Raw genomic sequence first — 26,797 nt, 5'->3', positions numbered from 1 at the left:
TAATGTTTGTTTAATGAATATAAAATATGTCTTTAAAATAATTCAGGTCAATAGACTGATAATATGATAATACTAAGCATCAAAATTGGGTGTATTAGAAATACTCAATTTGGGTTTCATAAAGTGGTGGGAAAGTACCCCTCATCACATGAGACTGAGTACTAAATTTATAGAAATAAGAATTAAGAAGGAAGAAGGGGTGTTTAGATGGAGAGAAAGTGTTGAATAGGTACTAAACCTAGTTTAGAAAGTTCTTAAGGTTGCTTCTTGATCCTTTCTATATGTACGCACTTCAATTAAAAAGTTATCGACAAGAATAAATACTGAATTTCTGCGTGTCAACAGGCATTTGACCAGGCGAACCAATTTTTCTCAGAAGACGTAGTCTTTACTGCCTAATAATCAAAGCTGTTATGCTTCCATAAATGGTTGACAAGCTGGTCAGAGCAGTGTTAATTCTGGGCAGTATCTTAGAAGCAAAGTAGTGAAAAAGCTATAGCAATGAGTGCCATCTAGTGGCCATTCGGAAGGTAAGGTGTAACAATTTAGCCTATGTCAGTAGGAAAAATTCAGCTCGCTGACCATCATTTCTGTGATATAATAACTGTGTGGTGGCCTCTCAGCAGACAGAAGTTTGATTTCTAGTGGGAGTTCATTTTCCAGATCTATAAAAGTTGAGTCTGAGTCTTTCTCCAGATACTAAGGACAAGTAATCACAGATTTGAGTTAGAGAGAAGTAAAGCCATATCTTGGACTTTAAGTAAGAGTCGAATGGGGAAATGTGAAGTAATAATGTTTCCTTCTCTGCTGATTTTCCCACCCTGGAAAGGTATAATGTTAGTGCCTAATCTGGGATCACTTACGGGCCCTCCTTTCCTCCAAGACAATAGCCCCAGTCCACCTCAAGTCATTCCGGATGAGGTGGTGGGAGAAAACATGGCCCAAGATCTGAAAAGGAAAATTCTTAAAGGAAATTGCTGACAAGAGGCTGACAGATCCTGCTTTCAAAATGTTTGATGTAACTACAGACTTACAGAAAAGTTTCAAGAAAATACAAAGAATTCTGATACACTTTATACATTTGACCCAAATTTCCCAAATAGAAACATTTTTACCATGTTTTCTTCTCTCTCTCTCTCTCTCTCCCCCCCACTCCCCCACACATCTGTTTGAGAGTAAATTGTAGACATAATGCCCTGTTATTCCTAAATATCTTAATATATATTTTCTAAAAACAAGAATATTCTCTTATCTAAGTCAGAAAATTATCTCTGATCCAGTACTATCATTTAATGAACAGACCCTTATTATAATTCCACCAATCATTTCACTAACAGCCTTTATGACAGGAGAAAAAAATTTGTGTTCCAGGATCACAGATTATATTTAGTTTTCGTATTTCTTTAGTCTCTTTTAATCTTAAACAATTCTTTAGTTTTCTTTGCCTTTCATTACCTGGCCAAAGAATTTGAGTAACAAAATAAGTAATAATAAATTATAACCCATAGGAAAAATAAACAAGAATCCGTGAGTTCAAACTGATATACATAAATGAATAAATAAACAAGAAACAAGAGAAAGCTCTTCCTGGAGAGGATGCCAACTAATATATGTAAAAGGAATTATGTAATAAAAAAATCACCATTTGACAACTAACTTAGTTGCCAGATTATTAAATCAGGCAAAAATCATTAATGGATACTAAACCTGTTAAATGAAAGATTGATGAGTAATAGGATATTTACATAGTTTCAAAGTGTCTCCCTACAAAATACATATTAATCACAAAGAGAAAAATAATAGGTTTACATTGAAGAAATGTGGCAGACACCACCTAAACGAAGGCTCCAAGTTGACATCACCAGTATAATGAAACAAAGAGACAATATGTACCTCCCGATATGATGCACTGAGAAGGACACAGCATCACTTCTCTGGTATTTCTCCCCAAAATGCATAAGATGAATTTTAAAATGAGGAAACATCTGATTAACCTAAATTGAGAGACAATCTATAAAATAAATGGCTTCTGCTTTTCAAATCCTGCCTTTTCACCAGAAAACTTAGAGTTCCCCTTGCATAAGCCCTACTTTATGCCCTCGGGACTAGGTGGGTGTTTTAGGGTGGTTGAGGGACATTCAGTTTTTCAGGGCAAAGGTCAGATCTGTTTGGATCTGGGAACCCTCTGAGTCCCTCTCTCAGGAGATGACTGTACCCATCAGGATGTACTAGTCACACCTGGGCCAGCAGTGCCATGCCTCCCTGCTACTCTCATGGCTACAGGGTCATTGACTCCAGGGGCCAGGAGACCACATCTCCCTTGTAAGGTGTTTGGCCAGGGTCTTGAACTCTAGAGGAAGTACTCTGGAATTGGGAGGCACTTCCCAAAGGGCATAAATGCAGGACAAATAAAAGCAAGCATTATCTGATGCAGAAGGCGGAAATATCTTGGCCCTAGGGAGTAAGAAATAGGAGTTAAGCTGGCTCGGGAACAGAAAAGTAGAATTTCATAACAGTATCATGAGACAATTACTGAGCAGAGTTCACTCTTTCTTAGGTGAGTTGGAGGAGTGGAGGAGACCTTGCAGCTACAACCTTTCCATAACGCATTCCCTGGTTTCCTCAATGCCACCATCAGCCTCCCATCAACCCCAGGGGGTAGGGCTGTCATCTAGGTAGCATCTCCAGCCCCAGGGCCGTGGGCTTTCCCATCTCCTCTGGGAAATGGTTATGGGAACAGTGAGAAGGACACAGCCTCTTGGGTTGTTTTTTAGTGACCTATGGAATGACAAGCTCCAGTGCTTATTACTACACCAAAGTGATGTCTGAGCTCTTCTTACATACCCCGTCAGACACCGGAGTCACCTTCCAGGCCATCAGCAGCATGGCAGACTTCTGGGATGTGAGTATGAGATCTCCTCTACCCCTCTGCTCCCCTTCTCAATGGCCTGAGGAAGGTTGGACTGTGAGCCAGAGAGGTTGGAAGTGAGTCAGGCCACATGCCCAGAGATCAGGTCAGTTAAGGATCAGGCTGGGTCAATGGGTCAGGCTGAAATAATGGGTTAGGCTGGAGTTCAGGTGGAGGTAGGTGAGGTGTCAGGATATTGATCAGGGAGGCAAACCAGGAGTTAGACTTAGTACTGGGAGTCAGAGGTAAGGATGAACTTCAAAACACATTTCAAATGAAGAGTAGGGCCATGCCAGGTCAGGATCTGGTCAAGGTCCATTGGTTAGCTGAGAAGTCCAAAAAAAGAAGACTGGGCCGGGCGCAGTGGCTTACACCTGTAATCCTAGCTCTCTGGGAGGCCGAGGCGGGAGGATTGTTTGAGCTCAGGAAGTTCGAAACCAGCCTGAGCAAGAGCGAGACCTCGTCTCTACTAAAAATAGAAAGAAATTAATCGGACAACTAAAAATACATAGAAAAAATTAGCCGGGCATGGTGGCGCATGCCTGTAGTCCCAGCTACTCGGGAGGCTGAGGCAGGAGGATCCCTTGAGCCCAGGAGTTTGAGGTTGCTGTGAGCTAGGCTGACGCCACGGCACTCTAGCCCAGGCAACACAGTGAGACTTTTTCTCAAAAAAAAAAAAAAAAAAGAAGACTGAAGACGAATTGGGGTGGGGGTGGGGGTCAAGGAATGAGGGCAAAGGTCATTATTTGGGGTGGGTCAGGACGAGGTTGGGTAAGGTTCAACCCAGCCTGTGGTCCAGTTTGCCCAGGGCCCATTACTGGACAGTTTGTACTGGACCAAATGGTACAACAACCAGAGCCTGGGCCACGGCTCCCACTCCTTCATCTACTACGAGAACCTTCTGCTGGGGGTTCCGCGGCTGCGGCAGCTGAGGGTCCGCAACGACTCCTGTGTGGTGCATGAGGACTTCCGTGAGGACATTTTGAGCTGCTACGATGTCTACTCTCCAGACAAAGAAGAGCAACTCCCCTTTGGGCCCCTCAATGGCACAGCGTGAGTGAGCCCCCACCAGTGTCACAGGGCTTGCCCTCTGAGCATGACACCATCCCAAGGTGTGGGAACCACCTCCACTGAGGCTTAAGGAGCCTTGGGGGTGCTTTAGGGGAATTGGAGGGCATCTCCCTCAGTCCCAACTGTGACTCTTTGGGGACCTTGCTCTATCACTCAGGCACAGAGGAGGTGGGTTAGCAGACACAGCTATAGCCTCTGTCATTCCCACACACAGGTCACAGTCACTCTTACCCTCCCCTGCAGGTGGTCCTTCGGGGTGGGGGGGAAGCACTTGCTTGTCCACGGGGATATGCCCTCGGGGGTATGGAGACTGGGTGAAGGTGAAGAGTCTGACTCTTGGGACTGAGAGAGGGAGCAGCAAGGTGTTGAGGATGGATGAGGAATTAGAGAAGAAAGGGAAAAGGGTGAACAGGACAGGAAAGAAGGGGAGGAAACAAGGGCCTGGGGCAGAAGTACGGTGCATAAAACAGAGAACCATGGGGTTCAGCAGCCAGTTGTACAGTGGCAGGGCCAGAAGGATCTTTTCTGTATTGTACGGTCCAGGTGCTTTCCTATGGGGACTACTTGGGTTGGGGCCAAAAGTGGTGCTTTGTCATCCATAGTCTTGAGTGACAGAGTGAAAAATTAGGAGATTTACATTTGAGTGTCAGTTCTGTCACTATATAGCTGGATTATCTCAGAAATCTCTGAGTCACAGTTTCCTCTTCTGCAAAATATGATAATATTTCCCCTCCCTTCTCAAATGGTTGTTAGTATCAAACAATATATGTCAAACATATATTATATGTCACATACATTACATAATATATATTTTATAATACATGATATGTTATATAATATATTTCACATATATGATATGTTATATATAATATATTTCACACAGACACATATACAATATGTTATATATTTCACATATATATTATATATAGTATACGAGGACTGTCCAAAAAGTATCCAGCCATTGTTAATATAATGAGAATGGTTACACGGCTGAATACTTTCCGGACAGCCCTCATATATCACATATTATACACACACACACACACACATACACACACACACACACACACACATGCACATAATATATGTGAAACTATAAAGTCCAGACAATTATAAAGTGTTGCCATTGCCTTGGGAGATGAGCTTTTGGGCTGGCTCGGATGGCATTTTCTGTGGCAGGTGGACATACCACTCGCAGGATGAGCTGGGGGGCTCCTCCCACTGGGGCAGGCTCACCAGCTACAGTGGAGGCGGCTACTACCTGGACCTTCCAGGACCCCGACAGGCCAGTGCAGAGGCTCTCCAGGACCTCCAGCAGGGGCTGTGGCTAGACAGGGGCACTCGGGTGGTGTTCATCGACTTCTCAGTCTACAATGCCAACATCAATCTGTTCTGTGTTCTGAGGTGAGCCCCCTTTCCCTACTGCATCCCCCCATCCATGGATCCTGGCTCCTTTCTCCTGTGCTTGAGACCCTTCCCTAAACTTGTATCCTATGGTGGTTGGTGAGGGTGGAGAGGAGAGGAGGTGGGAGCAACTGTCCTGGACCAGGTCCCCACTAGATGTGCCCCTGCCCCCACAGACTGGTGGTGGAGTTTCCAGCTACAGGAGGCGCCATCCCATCCTGGCAAATCCGCACGGTTAAGCTGATCCGCTATGTCAGCAACTGGGACTTCTTCATCATCGGCTGCGAGATCGTCTTCTGCATCTTCATCTTCTACTATGTGGTGGAGGAGATCCTGGAGCTCCACATCCACCGGCTTCGCTACCTCAGCAGCATCTGGAACATACTGGACCTGGTGGTCATCTTGGTAAGGGACAGATATCTTGGACTTGGGACATACTGGGAGGAGGAGGGGATCCACTTTTTTTTTTTGAGGCAGAGTCTTTCTTGCTCTGTTGCCTTGGCCAGAGTGCAGTGGTGTCATCATAGCTCACTGCAACCTCAAACTCCTGGGCTCATGCGATCCTCCTGCCTCAGCCTCCCAAGTAGCTGGGACTACAGATGCACACCACAAGGCCCTGCTAATTTTTCTATTTTTAGTAGAGACCGGTCTCACTCTTTCTCAGGCTGATCTCGAACTCTTGAGGTCAAGCGATCCTCTGAACTTGACCTCCCAAAGTGCTAGGATTACAGGCATCCGGCCCAGGATCCACCTTTACAGGGGTCCCAAGTCCTCCTTCTAACTTTTGGTCAAATAACTGTGTAATAAGTCTCTAAGCAAGAGGCTGATGTTCCCCTGGCCCCGCCCTTGGAAAACACTGTCTCTCACATCTCCTATCCTCCTCACTTGCTTATGTACTTAATATCCTGTTCCTCTCATGTCTTTTTGCCTTTATGACCTATCCCCTTGAAAGCCCTGCTTTTTCTCTTCTCCATTCAAATATCCTGCCCCTTTGTCTTCATTCCTTCCTACTAACAAGACACACTCGTTCCTGACCAAGGCTGGGAAGTGGTGGGAGTAGAGGAAATAAATTTCTTGGTCCCAGTTCCCTGTGGCCCTTCACAACCTATATGTTTACTACTGGCCCCAGAGCCTTCTACTGAGCTCCCCAATCATCTTTTCCAATTCTATTTGGACCTGAGATAGTCAACAACTCACAGGGAAGGATGTTTTTTCCCCACCTGTCTTACCTACCCTGGCTCTTCCCTGGGGCCCCAACTTTGAATTTCCCTTGAGATCCTTTTGACTATTCTGATGCCCCCATGACCACTATGTGACAGCTCTCCATTATGGCTGTTGGCTTCCACATATTCCGAACCCTGGAGGTGGATCGGCTGATGGGGAAGCTCTTGCAGCAGCCAAACACGTACGCTGACTTCGAGTTCCTCGCCTTCTGGCAGACGCAGTACAACAACATGAATGCTGTCAACCTCTTCTTTGCCTGGATCAAGGTACCCTGGGGTTGCCCATGCCCAGTTCTGCCCCAGGGCACTCTTTCTCCCTTCCTTAATATGTGTCTCGTTTGGCAACTCCTGTGGCCTCCACAGGCCCCTAGAGTGGACTTTTCAATGCTTCTCCCTTTCCCTCCTTCACCACTTGGTTCGACATGGCCCTTCCAGATATTCAAGTACATCAGCTTCAACAAAACCATGACCCAGCTCTCCTCCACGCTGGCCCGCTGTGCCAAGGACATCCTGGGCTTCGCAGTCATGTTCTTCATTGTTTTCTTCGCCTATGCCCAACTCGGCTACCTGCTTTTTGGGACCCAAGTGGAAAACTTTAGCACTTTCGTCAAGTGCATGTGTGTGTCCTGCCCACTTCACTCCTCCCTGGCCCCTCCCCCTCCAGCTCCATGGATGTATGTGTCCTTGGGGAAGACGGGTAGATGAGTGTGGATGTGTCTGTGCTTGGAAGCATCTGTGTGAGAGGCTCCAGAAGCCCTGGTGTGTGCTCAAGTAATCTATGCACCCTGCTCTGTCTCTATCAGATGGGCTGACGTGCAGGGAGGGGTCTGTCTGTAGTTAGGGAAGTGGGATGAGGGTGTGGATTGGGGTCAGGGTTTGGTTAGGCTCTGGGTGAAGGCTAAACCTGGTCTCTCAGTTTCACTCAGTTCCGGATAATCCTTGGAGACTTTGACTACAATGCTATCGACGATGCCAACCGCATCCTGGGCCCTGCCTACTTTGTCACCTATGTCTTCTTCGTCTTCTTCGTGCTCCTGGTGAGGGTCTCTCTGAGGGGTGGGGACAAAGCCTGCAGCGTGGAGTTTTGGTCCCCATGTGTCCCCCACTCAGGATTATGATGAGTTTCTCAAATCAAGGATGGAGAATGTGTGTGGGGGGTGGACTTTTGGATGTTCTGAGAGCTAGCTAATGTGGTCAGTGTGGCCAGCACAGACAGTTTGCAGGTTTTCAGAGTATAATGGAACCTGCAGACACCCTCAGTAAAATCAAACCCACATCCTCTAAGGATGGAAAGGGAGAGAAAAGTGCCTCATGAGGAGAAGAAGCTGCATCTGGAAGCTGCTATGCCTGTTCTCCAAGACTCCCCTTCCTCGGGAACCTCTTGCTGATTTCTACTGCCACTACTTGGTAGTTCTGTCTGCCAACCATGAAAGATCTGGATTTGATTTTTATTAACAAGGCCAGCATGTTTCTTTATTTGATCAAAGGATAGGGATACAAACATGGATTGGGGGTAGATGGTAAAGAGAACACAACTGTACTCTTACCTTGAAAAGTTTCTGGTTTCGGTGGTTGGCAGGCCTTAACATGGAGGAGGTCTGTGGCATCTGTGGGGGTATCGTTGCGGTCAGAAAGGTTGCTGCAGCAACTGAGACTCAGGATACCAGGTTGATGAGGGAGCATGATCCATCCCTAACAGAATTGTGCCGAAAGGCTGGGCTCTGAGGACCCTGAGAGGTGGGGATTGGTAGTCTCCAGAGCTGGAGTTAAAAGCATTGGATCTTTTAGGAACATGTTTCTGGGACAACAATGGGGTCAGTGGGCTCAATGCTTTCAGTGGGTCTGGAGGTGAGGACCCAGGTCCCTGCCTTATCCTCCAGAACATGTTCCTGGCCATCATCAATGACACATACTCAGAGGTCAAGGAGGAGTTGGCTGGACAGAAGGATGAGCTGCAAATTTCTGACCTCCTGAAACAGGTGACCACCCAGTCTTCTTGAGCTGCACATTTGCATCAGGGCCCGGGTCCTAGGCTGTGTCTCCTGATCTGTTTCTGACTGGTGTAGGGGCCTGTGCCCTGTGTGCCTTCGACTTATCTGGAAGTATGGCATCCTGTGGGTGGCAGTGGGGTCCGGGGTGATGAGAAGCCTGTGGGAAATGGTGCCTATCCCTCTCCCTTTCAGGGATACAACAAGACCCTACTACGGCTGCGTCTGAGGAAGGAGCGGGTTTCAGATGTACAGAAGGTCCTGCAGGGTGGGGAGCAGGAGATCCAGTTCGAGGATTTCACCAACACCTTGAGGGAGTGAGCAGCCAGAGAGCCAGCCTTCTCTGATAGTGGTCTCTAAGTCTGTAACCCTCAACTGTAGGGGTCTATAGGCCTCTGATCTTGACTTGCAGGCTTCTGACCTTTGCCCATAGGTCTCTGATCCTGATCTTCAGAATTGTGCCCTTGGTTTAAAGGTCTCCAACCATGGTCTATAACATTCTGGACCTTGTTGATCAACTCTTAGGACTAATGTAATAATATAAGTCCATAATCATTTCATATAACCCCCATTCTCAAAAAACTCCGATCTTCCTTCATTGCTTTCTCACAAACACTGTTCTATTCCTTTATCCACTTCCTCCCCGATCCCCAGTCAAACATATTAATAAACATGGAACAAATATATTGTGAGCACCAGCTGGAGGCCAGGGATTGAGTAAGGGACAACATAATAAATGAGATAAAGTATTTGTTTTCCAGGAGCTCATAGATGTGTAAGCAGAAAAATTGAATCACAGAATAAATTCAACAACAGAAGTGACTATAAGAGAGGGGGTATGGAGTAAAAAGAGCGATCAATTCTATCTCTGAGCTCAAAGGAGGGCTTCCTGGAAGAGGTGATGTCTGAATAGGGTTTTGGAGGATGAATAGCTTATCAGCAGAGAGCAAAGGAAAGCCATTACAAGAAGAGCTGAGAGCATATACAAAGACATAGAGGTCTGAAACCAAGCAACATATACAGAAGTAGTAAGGAGTTGAGCATTGCTAAGGGATCAAATGAAAGGTGGGTCATAACAGGAGATGAGGCCAGAGAAATGGGTAAGGGCCACACTGGGAAAGGCCTTTAACACACCACCACTCTATCCAGAAAATAGGGTGCCCAGAAGGGATTTTAGGCAGGAAGGAGCATATTTAGACCTGCATATTAGAAAGGTTAATTACGCTAGTTGTATCATGGAGGATGTATTTCAGGAGTGGAGGTAAAGGGGAAGCTGGGGGGTGGCAGGTTTTTATATAGGGGCAAAGAGATCTTGCAATAATCCCTGTAGGAGGTCACAAGGCCCTGAATCATGCAGCAGGAGGTAGGAGAGGAAGAAGAAATAGATTCACATGATTTCTTGGGAGTAAAATTGCTAGACTTTGGAGATATTTCTTTCCTGGAAAGCAAGACTCTTGCCAAAGTCTAGCAAAAGAATGGGGAGTCCATAAACGAGAGGTCACAGCCACAACAGGGCAGACATCATTTCATCATCCTGTTCTCTAGACTGGGACACGCAGAGCATGAAATCACTGAGCTCACAGCTGCCTTCACCAGGTTTGACCGAGATGGGAATCGCATCCTGGATGAGAAGGAGCAGGAACAAATGCGACAGGACCTGGAGGAGGAGAGGGTGAGCCAGGCTGATTGGTGGAGAGGCAGCATAAGGAAACTGCTCACCATCTCCTTCCCCTGACACATCCAGGACACAAACCCAGACTGAAAATCTTCCCATAGATGGGCAGGAAAGAATGCTCTAGAATGGTAGTTCTCAAACTGCTGCACATTGGCATATCCTGGGGAGCCTTTAAAAATCCTCATACTCAGGCCACATACCCTAGACCAATTAAATCAGAACTTCTGGGGGTGGGACCCAGACATCAGTATTTTTTAAAGCTCCCCACATGATTCCAATGCTTAGCCAAGGGTGAGAGTCATTGCTCTAAAACACAGTCTTGGGGGAAGAGACTAAGTGCCCAAGAATCCCTGATAATTCCCTCTGAGGACTTGCCTTCTCCTTGGGATTTTCAACCTCTAATCCTCACTGCCCCTACTCTGCCTGCTTCATACCTATCCAGGGTAGACCCAAAAAAGTCAAGGGTGGAGTGACAGTAGCCCGGAAAGAAAGTGCCAAGAATTCTCGTGCTCTTCCTCCTCTCCTAAAATGAGTTGGCCTCTAGTGAACACCTCACCAATCAAGGCTTCAAGTAGCCTGTGTTTTCTTTCTTTGGGAGGTGACTCCCTCTTCAGAGGTTGGTCCACCACCACCACAACCATTGGTCCACCTATTGTCTCCAGAGTCTGGGAGGGAAGGGGAACAGCAAGAACTGGAATCCAAGGCTTGGTCCTGAAAGCCCATTAGAGCAGGTGATAGAACAGGAGCTGATGGCTTCCCAGGGTCATCTTCTCCCCTCTAACCTCTGACTTCCTGATCAGGTGGCCCTCAATGCTGAGATTGAGAACATGGGCCGGTCCAATGCGAGTAGCCTACCATGCGAGTTGGGCCCAGAAGCTGCCAGAGCAGGAGGCTGGATTTCAGGAGAAGAATTCTACATGTATGTACAGTCAGGGACCCAGGGCTGGCTATGTTTGTAATATCCTCTCTTGAGCATTTTATCACAACTTTCCAATTCCCTGTCCTAGTCCAGGGAGAACCTCCAATCCCCTTTATTTCTCCCTAAAAGGCTGGGTCTTATCTTCCTTGTTCCAGTCCAGACACATGCTGTTCTGTTACCCCTGCCTCTGTAGATACCTGGTCCCCAGGCACACATTTTTGCTCCACTGGTCTCTCTCAAATCCTTCACAGGCTCACAAGGAGAGTTCTGCATCTGGAGACTGTCCTGGAAGGACTTATGTCCCAGGTTGATGCTGTAGGCTCAAAACTAAACCTGCTGGAGAGGAAGGGGTGGCTGGCTCCCTCCCCAAGCATGGTGAGTGGCCCTTCACCTGGGTCTTCTTAGCTCCCCACAGCTGAACTCTACCATTTTTTCCACTTAGTGGGTGGGGGAAGAACATTTTGAAAGCCATAAGTTCTCAGGCTCCTGGGGAAACATATTCCCAGTGGTCAGTGTATCAGTGGAGGTGGGGGGTGGAGATAAGGCTTTGAAGTTGGTTGCCCTGGCCTAAGGGCTGCCTTGGCCTCTAGAAGATGGTCTGTGTCAGTCTGTTTGGCTGCAGTAACAAGCTATCATAGGCTAGGTGGCTTATAAACAATAAAAGTTTATTTCTCATGGTTTGGGAGGTTGGGAAGTGTAAGATCAAGGTGTCAGCAGATTCAGTGTCTTGTGAGGGCCGAGTTTCTGGTTCATAGACAGCTGTCTTCTTGCTGTGTCCTCACATGGTTGAAGGGGAAAGGAAACTGTCTTTTATAAGGGCACTACCCCCTTTCATGAGGGCTCCACACTCATGACCTAATCACATACCAAGGGCCCCACCTCCTAATGCCATCACCTTGGGAGTTAGGTTTCAACATATGAATTTGGGAGGGACACAGACATTCAGTCTATGGCAATCTGGGTTCTCTGGAATCACATCCAGAGAAAAAGAAAGTGGGACACGTATTTTCCCTTCAAATGACCTGTCCTTTTTTCTCCCAATAGGAAGAACAAGCCATTTGGGAGCACCTGCAGCCAGTCCCAGCTGTGACTCCAGCCCCCTGGCGAGTCCAGGGTGGGCAGGACAGTGGTGGGGGAGGAGGCCTAAAGCATCAGACAGCAGGCTTCTCTCCCTCTGCCTCCCCAAAGGCTCCCTCTCCACATGCCCTCCACTTCTAGGAGAGCAGGTGGCACTGTGGCTACTACAGAGCCCCACCCTGCGTCTGGTTTTTTGAGCCAACGTTTCTGTGTATAGCAGGCATCATGCTTAGGCTTGTGACTCAGTGTTTCTGTGTGAAGCCACATAGCTCTGTGAAATAACACTTCCCACTGGGCTTCTTGCTCCCTGTAAAAAGAGCACTTTGCTCTGCTGTGGTGATAAAAAGTGTCAATAACAAACAAGACAAAGGAAGGGAGGGTAATGACTCTCTCTGAGCACCTGGATGGCCATAATTCATGAAAAAGGTAGAAGCCAAAAGAGCAGGCTGTGTCTAAATGTCTTTCTACTTGCTAGTGAATCTTATTTTTATCCTTCGTGCATCTAGAGTTCTGCTGCTAGTGTCTAAGGGTTTCTTGCCTTCCCCTGTAGAGGTGCCCTATAAAAGAAAACGGGAAGCCTTGGAGGATGAGACTCTCACGCGGTGACATTCCAAAGTTGCAGAGGAGTAGAGTGACACCCTCCCAGAGCAAAGTCTAAGAAGGCTCTTCTGGAGGAGCCTGCCTGCTGGCATTCCACTGAACCTGGGAACTGAGAAGGCTGTAAACCAGGAGATAAAAATGGTGTCTGAAGAGAATCAAACAAGGAAATGAACTCAAGATTCAGAAATCTTTGAACTATTATGTGGTGGTTTCTGACTCTCTTCTTCCATAGGACCATGTGGGTTTTCATGGTGACTATCAATAAAACTTCCTAGGAGAACCAGGACTTTGCATTTGCTTCTGGGATTATTATAAAGGGAAAAAGATAGGCTGAAACTGTAGGCCATCCATGTGTTTGGGCTGGAGTAGGTTCATGCTCTCTGGGAGGTATAGAGTGGGGGCAGTGACAACATAAAGGGGCTGGGCTGCCCCAGGAGTCCTGAAATAAGAACCCCTGGCTCATAGGAATGGTTTGAAATGATGGGTACTATGGTTACACCATAAGGAAGAATGGAGACAGGTGAAACAGGGAGACCCAGTCCTCAGGATGGAGAGAGTCAGGTTAAGAGGGCTGGGAATGGGGAGTAGCTTGTGTGTGTGTGTGTGTGTGTGTGTGTGTGTGTGTGTGTGTGTATGGTATACCGGCATGGGAGGGGTGAGAGGGTGTAGATGGAGGATAAACAGGGATAAGACAAGAAATTCCTACACCAAGATTTCAGGTGTCCAGGAGCCTGCATCCTGAGACCTGCTATATATCTCTTCTCCCTTCTCCTGTGACTTTTATCCCCTCCTCATTTTGCACCATTGCTCCCCAGTCACTTTTTCTCTATTCCTTTCACTCCCCTGTTCTCCCATCCATTAAGTACTCTGTACACCGAGGAGACTTGTGAAGCAGCTAAATGCAATTAAGATAACCAGAGTGGATCCTCGGCCGTAAAAAAGTTACAATCTAACCTGTCTTCAAGAAAGGCTGTATCAACTGAAGAGAAGCAGGTGCCTGCCTGCAGTTTAAGACATAAAGGCCAATGAGTTGGTGTTAATCCAGGACATTGGGAGGGAGAATATTTAGGATCTGGGTCAACGCCTGAAGGTTTCCCAAAGTCTGCATGAGACTACCTGCATGAGATTGCTTGGATTGCTGAGCAATCTTTTGGTGACTAACACCAGCCAGGGTGTGGAGAGTCTGGGGAGAGGGCAACCTGACTCCGGTGACTTTGGTCAGCAGGCCACTCTGGGCTCAACTAAGCCCAGACGGATGGTGGTGGTACAAGACAAGTGATCCCGCCAGGGTGCGACTGCAGGAATGAGCGCGCCCTCAGTTCCAGACCTCGCGACCCTTGGCAGCGGGTCGATTCATAATAGCTTGGCTTCAAATTTGGCTTCGTGTTTACCCTTTGCGACAAGTGGTTACCTGAGCCATGACTTGGGCAAGAGGGGCACGACCGCAGGGGGCCACCGCGGCCGGTGGGGCGGGCGCGGCACGCCGGATGCGCATGCGCAAACTCCCCAGAACCGGAAGCAGCTCGGGGCCGGGCATGGCGGCTGCGGCTGAGGGTGTCTCAGCGACCCGACGGGAGGAGCCTGCTCGAGGTACCCGGAATGGATGGGGACCGGCAAGGGGTTTGGGGCTCGGGGTGGGGACCCGGTATGGCAGAGCTGAGTGTGTGGGTGGCTCCCCTGGCAGGAGCGGGCAGGTCGGAGGGGAGCAGCTTTGCGCGCGAGCGTTTGTCCTGTCAGAGCGACTGCGAGGGTTTGGCCAGGGGATCGGGTTTGAGCGAGGGGCAAAGTTGGCGTGTCAGGTCGGCAAGGACGAAGTGAGGGACTTGAAATTATGGCAGATGGAGAATGGAGCTGACTCGATCGAATGAGAACAGGTAGAGGGATGTAGGAGCAGGCTGCTTTGGCCAGATTAGGACCGGGGGTAGAGCAGGACATTTACTCATTCTCCCTTGGCCCAGACGATGCCGCGGTGGAGACAGCTGAGGAAGCAAAGGAGCCTGCTGAAGCTGACATCACGGAACTTTGTCGGGACATGTTCTCCAAAATGGCCACTTACCTGACTGGGGAACTGACGGGTGAGGCGGGGTCTGGGTTGATTCGGATATTGCTGAGCACCACTCCCGGGACCTGTGGTTGACTCAGGACCCCTGGGGTGCTTTAGCATCATCAGTCTGCAGCTCCCTCACCCCACATCCCCTGAGACAGGCTGTCCTACGTTTGGGGAGGTCATGAATGGGAGGGAAAGAGGTATATATATATATACACAAACCACATTTTCTTTATCCACTCATCAGTTGATGGACTTTTTATTTTTTTGTATGTGAGGTTTGAAGCCTGGCTGGTGGCGTCAACCAAAATAGGGCAGCTGGAAAGAGGAACCATGTTTGGTGTGAAAATGTTTTCAGTTTTGGGCTGGCTGCTTGTTGGTATTACTTGGACACTCAGGTGACTTGTATATGTGAGTCCAGAGCTCAGAGACTGGTCAAAGCAGGAAAAATAGATTTAGGAGTCACTTGCGTAGTGGTGTGATTGGAGGCTGTGCAGGATGAGATTGCCAAGGAAGAACCTAGAGGTAGGTAAGAGAGCCTAAGCGAAAATCTCAGGGAATGCCTGTATGGTGCAATTAATTTGCTCTTAATAACAGTGTTTAAAGTACCTAGGTTTCCAAATTATTTATTAATATTTATTATAAAATTAATTTTAAGGTGATCATTATTTCCCTGTGATTGTCATTCTTACTTGCATGAATGCTTTTTTGAGTTTCAAAGGAAGATAGCATAACCCATGAGAATGTGCCACCCATGTAAACATCAGTTATGTGTCACAGCTGAGATAAAGTTGAAAACTGATACTTAAGGGGTCTGGACGAGAAAGGATCTGGCACAGAAACTTAAGAAGATCAGTTAGAAATTAGAAAATCAGTTTAGTACAATTCCATTGCAGCTAAGGGAAATGAGCTTATCACAAAGAGAGGGAGATCAATAGTGTCAGAGAAAATGGAGAGGTTTAGGAGGATAAGAAATGAGCAAATGCCATGGATTTGGTGGTTAGCAGGGCATTGATGACCTTGGAGCTTGTAATTTCTCTGGATGGTTGGGGCAAAGACCAGACTACAAGGGTTTACATGAGTGAATTGTGAGGGAGAGGAAGTAGTGAGTGTCAGCTACTGTTTCAGATTGTTTAGCAGTGAAGGCCCTTTGCTTTACTGAGCAAATGATGTAAGTGTAGCAGAATAGAGGGAGTGCTTTTGAACTGGAGGAAACCTGAATGTATTGCTATGTAGAGAGGAAGGATTCAGGATGGTGGGAGAGTTTGGAAATGCAAATGAAAGGAGATGATTGAAGAGAGGCTCTGAAGGGTAGAAGGGTTTGGGATCAAGAGCACAAGAGGAGGGGTTGTCTTGGCAAGAATGGGAACACTTTTGCCTCTTGGGAAGATATTAAGGTACAGAGAAGTTTAGAAGTAAGGCAGAGAGGTTGAAGCATTTTATGGTAGTGATCTTGGCTTTTGGGAAAATTGGAGTAGAGGCTATTTACTTTGAGTGGGGATAGGGAAGAGAATTGAGGATATGAGAAGCAAACAAATGGTTTGGAAAAGTCACTGCATAAAATGCAATATATTAGAAATAGGCTGGGCGCGGTGGCTCACGCCTGTAATCCTAGCACTCTGGGAGGCCGAGGCGGGCGGATTGTTTGAGCTCAGGAGTTCAAGACCAGCCTGAGCAAGAAAGAAATTAATTGGACAACTAAAAATATATAGAAAAAATGAGCCGGGCATGGTGGCGCATGCCTGTAGTCCCAACTACTCGGGAGGCTGAGGCAGTAGGATTGCTTGAGCCCAGGAGTGTGAGGTTGCTGTGAGCTAGGCTGACGCCATGGCACTCACTCTAGCCAGGGCAACAGAGTGAGACTCTCTCAAAAAAAAAAAAAAAAAAAAGCAATATATTAGAAATAGAATCATGCATAGTTATAAATGAGTTACTAGGAAGTGGTGAGGTCTTAGTTGATAGTATATATATTATGATGCAATCCCCCAGATTACATGTTTTGATGCTCTGAAAGTACCAATACTATTTTGCCTCCCTTTTCTTAGAACATGAGTTTATTATTTCCCTTTGTAACCATGACCCTGAATCTTCTGGATCTTGTTTAAATAGTTTGCTGATTGTTGCCTACATTTCTACTTAGACATTCAGAATACACAAGCTAAGTATAAATGTCATAGATCAAAAGTGGCCCACTCCTTTGACATTCCCTAGGTCTTGCCTTGAACTACAATTTGCCTTATAATTTCACATTCCAATGATCTAAGACAAATCTTAAAGGCATCTTCTGTTTGTTTTAAAGCCACCAGTGAAGACTATAAGCTCCTGGAAAATATGAATAAACTAACCAGCTTGAAGTATCTTGAAATGAAAGATATTGCTATAAACATTAGTAGAAACTTAAAGGACTTAAACCAGAAGTGTAAGTAATAATTTTTATAATTAAACATGTTTGTATTTAATTTTATTTTGTGCCTGGGGCTATGGAGAAGGTGAGGGAACCTGGCATCCCTGCCTTGAGGGAGCTCATTTTCTAAAAATGAATTATAAAATTAAAGTGAATTTCTTCCATTCTGAGGATTAGCATGCCTTGTTGGTATGGTTATTTCTGCTTCCAAATCTTGATTTTATCAGTTTATTTTTGGATAGAGAAGGGGCAGAGGAGGGGTGGCCAGATTCTAGTGAATTGATTTAACAATGAAATCCATAAAGGACTACTCTATAAACAGAAAACCAGAAAATCTATAATGAAAGACGCTAATTTAGAGTGGTCAACTACATTTTTCCATTGACTTATATTTGTGTTCCTTGTCTCTAGGGACTCTTTCTTGGTATGGGAGTACCCAAAAAACTAAATCAGTAATGGAAAGATTACTCGAGGAGCAAGAAATTAAAAAGAAAGGAAAATTAATAGTGGAGAGAGGTATTAATAGGTGACTAGGTCACAATCATGCCTGATCAGCTAGCTACTGAAAGCATCTGCCCTACTAGTGATCAGAATCGTGTCACCCCACCTAGTCTGTCTTAGGTATAGCTGGAGAGACACTAGCATTCTTACTTTCCCACTCTTTTTCTATGCTCTTCGTCAATACCACATAAACATGTGGTTTGTCTTTGTTTTTAAAGATGCTGGACTGCAGCCTTATTTGGATCAGATCAATGTCATTGAAGAGCAGGTAGCAGCTCTTGAGCAAGCAGCTTACAAGTTGGATGCATATTCAAAAAAACTGGGTAACCATTTTTATTTGTTTTGATTTAATAAAGAGTACCTCTTGCCAGTATGTCCTTAACTAACGTAATGGTTAACATTTATGGTATGCCTACAATGATCTATTAATCTTCACAAAAACCTAGTAATTTATTATTATTAATAAAAATAACATTTCCTGAGTACCTAATGGTATGTCAGGTACTGTTCTTAAGTGCTTACACGTATTATGTTTTCTATCCTCCCAATAATCTGTGAGGTAAGTACATGATTTTTATCCCCATTCTATAGAGAAGGAAACTGGTTTAAGGGGTTAAGTAACTTGCTTAAGGACACACAGTTAGTACATGGAAGATATTCCAAATCAGGTCTGTTTGATTATAAAGCTCAGGCTCTTAATTGTGGCTCAGCAGGCAGAAGCATCTTTAGTAATGTAGATAAATATGTCTTAAAAAACGAAATAGTCAATGAAGGGTTTTCTTGAAGGATTACTTTTCCTTTTAGGAGGAAACTAGTACTGTTAGTGTTGATGGCTTACTAACTGTCTTTGGCTCTTACATCCATGGGTTAAAAATAATGAATTTGTTTTTTTCCTAGATAACATTTACAGATTATTTTATTTTCGTCATTAACAATTGTTGACTACTTCAAGAGAGTGGTTTATAGCAGGCTGGGATTTGACATGGGTGGTGATTAACAATCACTTTCATTGTCTACAATTGCATTTAGTAAATGGTTATTGTGAACCTTACGTGTAGAAAGCATTGTACGAGGTGCTTTTGAGATTTTAATAGAAAAAGGGAATCTGTCACAGTAAGAGGCTTATTTGATGGCCTTTTAAATCTATGTATCTTTCAAAATTGCTTTCCTGGAGTGAGAAGTAATGATAAGAACATAAAAGGGGAAACATACATTTATACTTCCTGAAGGGTTCCAGCCTGGTTCCAAAAGGTGCCTGGGACAGTGCCTGGAGAGGCAGTTTTCTGTGCTTAGTAAGGCTCCCCCTAGGTCAAGTGTTAGTAGATCTGCTTAATCCTGATGGAGCTGTTTAACACATTGACCGCCATGTGAGTTGTATTCAACTCAGGCTGGTTTTGACCCCGGGGCCTCCTGAAGCAAAACCCTGCAGTTGATTTTTGAAAATCTTACTTGTTGATGTTCTTATTGTTACAATTAATATTGATAATTTAATTCTAAAAACATGGATTGTGTTGCATATAACTCACATGCACAGAAAACAATAAAAAATAACAAATTAGGATTGTTTTGTTTTAATAAAGCACTGTGGCCCCAGGGAAAATTTTTTTTTTTCCTAGTGTGGCAGTCAATGTGTTAAGCAGGTGCTATTGACAGGGTTAGGACTTAAGGAACTTGCATTGGGTTCTCAATTCTGGGTGTGCGTTTGACTCCTTATTCCAAACTGTACAGATCAATGATCTGTATATTTGGGCAGATGATGAGATGGAAACCAATAGATTTTTAAGAATATAATAGGCACTTTTGAATTTTCCCAGAAATGCTAACTAAAAAGTATCTTTGTAATAGCCAGTTTTAAAAGATGTTCCCCTCCCTTCCCCCACAGAAGCCAAGTACAAGAAGCTGGAGAAACGATGAAAAACTTGTTTCTTTGGGACAAAGTCTTTTTTAATGTGGAAGAATGTTTTATAAGACCTGAATACTGAGACTGATGAATTGTCCAAACTCCTCAAAAGGAAACTGTGCTGTTCATCCCAGGAACATCCCAGTGTTGGAGTAAACTGGAAGACTGTGGCTACTCCTGAACCTCCTTTGGGGCAGTATCCCTCAGAGACTCACACTTGTAACTCCTTACCTTTTACTTGAATGCTTCATTGTCCAGTCAGGACAGAGATGCTCTCAAAGTTCAGGATACACCTGGGCTTGCCAGTAGACTCAAATGAGAGGGCCTGTTTTCTCCGGTAGTGGTTGATTACTGCATTATTTTCTTAAAATGGCTGGTTTTTGAGTTACTGTGTAAATGTTTTTTTTTAATTAACGATGCTAATGTATTGTTAATTAACAAGACTCTAAATTAAAAGAGGAAAACAAAACAAACTTGTTCTTTGCAGCTCATCACCTTATGAACGCCAGTAATTTACTTTTTTGTAACATTGCAAATAACAGAAAATCTTGAAATAATTCCAGGCCGAGTCTTCTAGATTGAGCAGAAATAGTAAAGGGAGTGTTTTGATAGCTTGTTGCATGGGATGAGCGCCTCTTGTCTCTTTTCTACGTGAGTCAGATGTCTGGGGATGGATGACATCTTGACATGTGCTCCCTTTTGGAAATGTGATAAAGACAAGATTTGTGTATGTGTTGAGTGGGAAGGTAGGGGCTGCCACTCATAAAATAAAGCATTTTATAAAATATTTTCCTACTTGTGTCTGTAGGGTCAGGGGGCTCCTGCAGACCTTATCATTTTCCTCTCTAACTAAAGACATCAGAAATTGGGAGATACTGACTGACCAGTCTAGGTTGAAAGACAGGCAGCCTTATCCAGAATAGGGCGTTAGCAGCTAGGAAAGTGCCTGAGGTCCTCAATTACATCTCCAAAAAGAATTTCTTGTTTCTGTTTCTGTCTTCCCACCATCTCTGTTCTGGACCACCATCATTTATCATCTGGTCCTGTGGATTATTACTGTGGTTTCTTCTCATCTTAACTGTCCCTCCAAGCCACCCTTCACACTTCTGCCTGAACAATCTTTCTAAAATGTAAACTAGCCATAGTACTCCTACTTAGAATACTTCAGTGACTTCTCATGGCCTCTTTGAAAAAGCTGGACTTTTTAGCAGGCACACAAGTCCCCTATTTAAATTTTTTCTCCAATTTCATTTCCTCTTATTCCTACATTTACACTGTGTTTAGCTATCTTCAGCTACCTTAAATTCCCATGCGTGAATTTTCTTTTCATAAACTTTTTATTTTAGAATGGATTTAGATTTATAGGAAAGTTGCAAATATAATACATATTTGATAATACATTATTGATACATAATAGATGTACACATTTTGGGGGCACATAATTTGATACATTTATATCATGTATAAAGATCAAATCAGGGTTATTGGGATATCCATCACCTTAAATATTTATCTCTTCTTTATGCTAGGAACATTTGAATTATTCTCTTCTATTCTGAAATGTGCAATAGATTAAAGTTAACTTAGTCACCCTACTGGTCTATTGAATACTAGGTCTTATTCTATCTAACTGTATATTGTACTCATTAATCAACCTCTTTCATCCACTCTCCCTCCAATCTTTCCTGATTTCCGGTAACCACCAATCTACTCTATTTTCATGAGACCCACATTTTTAGCTCCCACATGTGAGTGCGAACATGTAATATTTGTCTTTCTATGCTTGGCTCATTTCACTTAATGACCTACAATTCTATCCATGTTGCTGCAAATGATAAAATTCCATTCTTTTTTATGGCTGGATAACATTCCATTGTGTATATATAACACATTTTCTTTATCCATCCTTGTAGCTTGATTCCACATTTTGACTATTGTGAATAGTGTTACAATAAACATGACTGTGCTTATATCTCTTCCATATATTGATTTCCTTTCTTTTGGATATATGCCCAGTAGTGGAACTGCTGGATCATATGGTAGTTCTATTTTTAGTTTTTTGAGGAACCTCCATACAGTTTTCCATAATGGCTGTACTAATTTACATTCCTACCTGCTATGTACAAGGGTTCCCCTTTCTCCATATCCTCTCCAGCATCCGATATTCCCTATTTGATAAAAGCAATTTTAATGGATGAAATGATATCTCTTGTTTTGATTTGCATTTCCCTGATGATTAGTAATGTTGAGCATTTTTCACATACCTGTTGGCCATTTGTATGTCTTCTTTTTAGAAATGTCTATTCAGGTCTATTGCCCATTAAACAATTTTTTTTTTTTTTTAGATAAGGTCTTGCTCTATCACCCAGGCAGGAGTGCAGTGTCTCAATCATAGCTCACTGAAGCCTTGAACACCTGGGCTCAAGCAAGCCTCCTGCCTCAGCCTTCTGAGTAGCTGGTACTACAGGTGTGTGCCACCATGCTCAGATAATTTTTATTTTTTGTAGAGATGGGGTTTCATTATGTTGCCCAGGCTGGCCTCAAACTCCTGGCTTCAGAAGTGTGATGCCTTCAGCTTTGTTCTTTTTGCTCAGAGTTGCTTTGGTTATTAAGGGTCTTTTGTGGTTCTGTATAAATTTTAGGATTGTTTTTTCTATTTCTGAGAAGACTGTCATTGGTATTATGGTAGGGATTGCATTGAATCTGTAAATTGCTTTGGATAGCATTGTCTGTCGTGTTAACAATATTTTTTCATTCCACGAGCATGGAATAGCTTTCCATTTTTTGTGTTTTCTTCTATTGCTTTCATCAGTATTTCATGGTTTTCCTTGTATAGATTGTTCACTCTTTGGTTAAATTAATATCTAGGTGTTTTATATTCTTTGTAGCTATTGTAAATGGGATTGGTTTCTTGATTTCTTTTTCAGATTCTTCACTGGTGGCATATTTAAATGCTACTGGTTTTTGTATGTTGGTTTTGTATCCTGCAACTTCACTGAATTGTTTATCAGTTATAACAGTTTTTGGTGCAGTCTTCAGGCTTTTCACCATAGATGAGTTTTCATTTCTCACTGTTGTTTCTTCTTCTTGGAATTATTACCTGCCCGTGTTTGGCAAACTTTTTCTCTTTTTCAAGACTTACGTCTTGAGTGCCACTCCTGGGCAATGCTGTATTACCCAAAGAGTAGAAAAAATGTATGTTTAGTGTGCTAGAAAGCAGGGGCATCAATATTTATGAGGCAAGGAACTTGGTAGTTCCCAAAAAAGGCATTGCAGAACTTGTGGGGAAAACCAGAACTTTATAGTTCTTCCTTAAACTTATTTTATGTTTTAGTTAATATTGAGTTACTCGAATGCCCTTGATGAGTCTTCCCTTCCCCCCAGTTGTCAGTAACTTTCTCCTTTGTTTCCATTTCCTTATACACTGTTGTGTCCTACTTTTTGCCCTGAACTCTTCAATAAGGTCAATGTTAGGAAAAAGAAAACTAAAAAGGGAGGGGGGGGTTTGTAGGTTAAAAGAGACGAAAGATGAAATGAAGAGCAAGTGTGAAACTTGATTAGATTTTGAATGAAAACAAATCCCAGGTATAAGATCAATTTGGGGGGACAAATAGAGAACTTTAAATATGGATGTATATTAGGTGATATTATTGAATTAATGTTAATTTTCTTGTGTGTGTTAATGGTATTACGGTTATGTAGGCGGACGTCCGTAATGGAAGATGCATGCTGAGGTATTACTGATGTCTGAAATTTACTTTCAAATGATTCGGTGAGAATAAAAGTGCTTGGGCACCTTGAGAGAAAGAGAAAGCGCAAGCAAATTTGGCAATATGCTGACACTTATTGAATGGAGGTGATGACCGTTATTCTTTTAACTTTTTGATAGGTTCAAAACTCACAAAAAACGTGGATGGAGGGAGCGTGCCTTGCCCATTAGATCGGTATGGTTAGGTTAGGTTAGAGCCTGACATTGCGCGGGGGACTTTCTAGCAGCTCACTAACTTCAATTGCTCTGCAATTTCAAAAACTATACTTGGAATCCTTGTGGTCATTTCCCCTTCCTCCCTTCGCCCCTCTCCTCCCTCCTTCATTCTTCCTTGAGGCGCAACCACCTGAGAGAGACTTCTTTCCCTCGGCGCTCTCCGTAGAAAAGTGAACCTTCATTGGCTGGAGTGCGCTGACGTGTTATTGTAGCGCGGTCTCATTTTCCCCGGAAGCGCGCGTCTGGATTCCCAAGTTTAGGTGGTCGTCCCAACCCCGGCTATTCGGACGAATGGCACAGAAGCCGCTGCGCGTGTGAGTGTCTCTGAATCGGAAGTCTCCGTGTGTGTGTGTGTGTGTGTGTGTGTGTGTGTGTGTGTGTGTGTGTGTGTGTGTGTGTGTGTGTGTGAGAGAGAGAGAGAGACAGAGACAGAGACAGAGAGAGACAGAGAGAGGGAGAGAGAAAGAAAAGGCGGGAGGCGCGAGGCTGCTGGGGAGTTTGGGTCACGTCTCTGCCTGGCTGGAGCCGGCCGCTTTTCCGAACCGTTTTCGCCTGGGAGGAGTTCTCCTCTTGGCAAAACTCGCTGGGAGAGGCGGAAGCTCCGAAGGTAGGCCTCCTCCATGTTAAGCCGGCTTGGTCTCTGACACATCACCTCCTTTCATTCCTCTCCTCACCCCATCTATTTATTAACCAAGTGCTTCTAGACATCGGGCCTATTGGTGGGTCCTGGGCAGTTGTCGACAGGATTTATGCATAGAGCCCCTTCCCTGGACCACATTTTTGGGGGAGGAGAGGGCCTTGGGATGATGTAGAGAGGATTTTAGTCATTCAACAAGTATTTATTCAAGTACTGAAGTGTGCCAGGCATTGTGCTAGGCTTTGCAACAGATGGAGTTCTTGCCTTAATGGAGCTTATAGTCTAGCGGAACAGGTATTAATCGAAGAGTCTAGATAAATGTAAAATTACAATAGTGATGAATGTTGGGAAGAAAAGTTTCGCAGGTCCGGGAGGATATAAAATAGGGGTACTTGGCTTAATGGTAGGAATCAGGAAGGCTTCCTGAGAAAGCGAAGATTGAGCCCTGGTACAGGTAATACAGATAGCGTTCATTGTACCAGGTAATACGTTAATGTGTTGTTTAATGACAGGGATACATTCTGAGAAATGTGTTGTTAGGTGATTTCGTCATTGTGTGGACATCAGAGAATGTACTCACACAAAGCTAGATGGTATAGCCTACTAAACTCCTAGGCTCTGTGGTATACCTATTACTCCTAGGTTGCAAACCTATACAGTATGTTACTGTACTGAGTACTTTAGGCAATTATAACACAATGGTAAGTATTTGTGTATCTAAATATACCTAACATGGAAAAGGTACAGTAAAAATACAGTATGAAAGATAAAAAATAGTGCGCCTGCATAGAACACTTACCATGAATGGAGCTTGCAGGATTGAAAGTTGCTCTGGGTGAGTCAGTGAATGGTGAGTGAATGTGAATGGCTAAGATGTTGTTACTGTACACTGCTGTAGACTTTATAAACACTATACACTTGGGCTACACTAAATTTATAAAAAAATTTTTTTCTTCAATAATTTTTTTTCTATGTTATTTCAAAATATTATGGGAGTACAAATGTTTTTGGTTACATGGATCACTTTTGTCATGTTTGAGTCAGGGTTATAAGTGTAGCAAACACCCAGATAGTGTTCATTGTACCAGTTAGGTAGGTTTTCACCCATCTTCTTCTTCCCCTCCCCCCCTGCTTTATTTCCACTGAGTTTTACTTACCTCTGTGCACATGTGTGCTCATAGGTTAGTTACAATTTAATGGCGAGTACATGTAGTGTTTGTTTTTCCATTCTTTAGGTACTTCACTTAGGATAATGGTCTCCAGTTCCATCCAGATTGTTGCAAAAGGCCTTAATTCATCCTTCTTCTTCAGTAAAAAATTAACCTTAGCTTACTGTAACTTTTTTACTTTATAAACTTTAAAATTTTTTTAACTTTTAACTCTTTTGCAATAACATTTAGCTTATAATGCACTTTGTACATCTGTACAAAAATATTTTCTTTCTTTATGTCCTTATTGTATAAGCTTTTTTCTTTTAATTTTTTTTTAACCTTTTAAACTTTTTTGTTACGAACTAAGACACAAACACACTCATTAGCCTTGGCCTACACAGGATCAGGCTCATCAATATCACTGATCTTATGCCATTGGAAGGTTTTCAAGGGCAATAACATGCGTGGAGCTGTCATCTCCTGTGGTAACAATGCCTTCTTCTAGTATAACTCCTGAGGGCCCTTCCTGAGGCTGTTTTACAGTTAACTTTTTTTTTTTTTAAATAAATAGAAGGAGTATATGCTCAAAAAATGATAAAAAGTGTAGTATAATAAAACATGAACCAGTAACATGGTCAGTTATTATTATCACATATTAGATACTGTACATAATTGTATGTGCTATACTTTTATATGACTGGAAGGGCAGTAGGTTTGTTTACACCAGCAGCAGCACAAACATGTGAGTAATGTGTTGTGCCATGATTGTTACAATGTTACGATGGCTGACTCCTTAGACTATAGGAATTTTTCAGCTCTATTATGATCTAATGGGACCACCGTTGTATATATGGTCCCTTGTTGTCTGAAATGTCTTTATGTGGTGCATGACTGTATTTTTTTCTTTAACCTAAAAAAGTCATTGAATTGTTTAAGAATGCCTTGTGTGATCAAATTTTCATTTTGGAAAGTGATTCTGGCGGCAATGTGGAGAACAAATCGGAGGTAAAGTACAGGACAGCTGGGATTAGGCAGAGTGATGGGAGAGGAAAAGTTCAGGGATTCAGGGTTTATGAAGGAAGGGAAATCAACTTGGTTGTGAGTGAGAAGGAGTTAACACTGTTGGATCATAGGTTTCTCCCCCTCCCCCTCCCCCTCCCCTTCTCCCTCCATCACCCTGGCTGGAGTGTGGAGTGTAATGATACAGTCATAGCTCACTGCAGCTTTGAACGCCTAGGCTCAAGTGATCTTTCCTTTTCAGCTTCCCAAGTAGCTAGGAAGAGCGCACCACCACACCAGTCTTTTTT

At 43.9% G+C, this 26,797-nt stretch overlaps 3 protein-coding genes across 5 annotated transcripts in view; all 3 read left to right on the top strand.

Moving 5' to 3' along the window:
* Nucleotides 1-13,146, top strand: part of PKD2L1 (polycystic kidney disease 2-like 1) — a 37,250-nt gene extending 24,104 nt beyond the window's left edge. Inside the window, exons 3-16 of one of the 2 annotated variants that reach the window (XM_012661679.1) lie at nucleotides 2,775-2,902; nucleotides 3,708-3,961; nucleotides 5,159-5,383; nucleotides 5,560-5,788; nucleotides 6,703-6,873; nucleotides 7,042-7,223; nucleotides 7,523-7,643; nucleotides 8,487-8,585; nucleotides 8,790-8,911; nucleotides 10,140-10,266; nucleotides 11,070-11,188; nucleotides 11,440-11,563; nucleotides 12,233-12,317; nucleotides 12,816-13,146. In XM_012661679.1, coding sequence (XP_012517133.1) covers nucleotides 2,775-2,902; nucleotides 3,708-3,961; nucleotides 5,159-5,383; nucleotides 5,560-5,788; nucleotides 6,703-6,873; nucleotides 7,042-7,223; nucleotides 7,523-7,643; nucleotides 8,487-8,585; nucleotides 8,790-8,911; nucleotides 10,140-10,266; nucleotides 11,070-11,188; nucleotides 11,440-11,563; nucleotides 12,233-12,317; nucleotides 12,816-12,871 — 2,042 coding nt within the window. In that variant the 3' untranslated portion in view covers nucleotides 12,872-13,146. The remainder of the gene's footprint in view (nucleotides 1-2,774; nucleotides 2,903-3,707; nucleotides 3,962-5,158; nucleotides 5,384-5,559; nucleotides 5,789-6,702; nucleotides 6,874-7,041; nucleotides 7,224-7,522; nucleotides 7,644-8,486; nucleotides 8,586-8,789; nucleotides 8,912-10,139; nucleotides 10,267-11,069; nucleotides 11,189-11,439; nucleotides 11,564-12,232; nucleotides 12,318-12,815) is intronic. The other variant, XM_012661681.1, reaches the window with a different exon arrangement.
* Nucleotides 13,147-14,400: 1,254 nt separating this feature from the next.
* BLOC1S2 (biogenesis of lysosomal organelles complex-1, subunit 2) lies at nucleotides 14,401-20,504 on the top strand. The gene is made up of 5 exons (XM_012661744.1): nucleotides 14,401-14,455; nucleotides 14,824-14,940; nucleotides 17,212-17,331; nucleotides 18,036-18,140; nucleotides 19,700-20,504. Exons 1-5 carry the CDS (start codon nucleotides 14,401-14,403, stop codon nucleotides 19,729-19,731), a joined length of 429 nt encoding a protein of 142 aa, XP_012517198.1. The 3' UTR covers nucleotides 19,732-20,504.
* A 3,409-nt stretch (nucleotides 20,505-23,913) lies between these two features.
* The window catches only part of CWF19L1 (CWF19-like 1, cell cycle control (S. pombe)), a 31,147-nt gene continuing 28,263 nt past the window's right edge, over nucleotides 23,914-26,797 (top strand). Inside the window, exon 1 of one of the 2 annotated variants that reach the window (XM_012661741.1) lies at nucleotides 23,914-24,016. In XM_012661741.1, coding sequence (XP_012517195.1) covers nucleotides 23,994-24,016 — 23 coding nt within the window. In that variant the 5' untranslated portion in view covers nucleotides 23,914-23,993. The remainder of the gene's footprint in view (nucleotides 24,017-26,797) is intronic. The other variant, XM_012661743.1, reaches the window with a different exon arrangement.

This window comes from Propithecus coquereli, unplaced genomic scaffold (genome assembly GCF_000956105.1).
Source record: "Propithecus coquereli isolate 6110/MARCELLA unplaced genomic scaffold, Pcoq_1.0 Scaffold73, whole genome shotgun sequence".
Taxonomy (NCBI): domain Eukaryota; kingdom Metazoa; phylum Chordata; class Mammalia; order Primates; family Indriidae; genus Propithecus; species Propithecus coquereli.
This window is presented reverse-complemented; position numbering and strand designations above follow the sequence as displayed.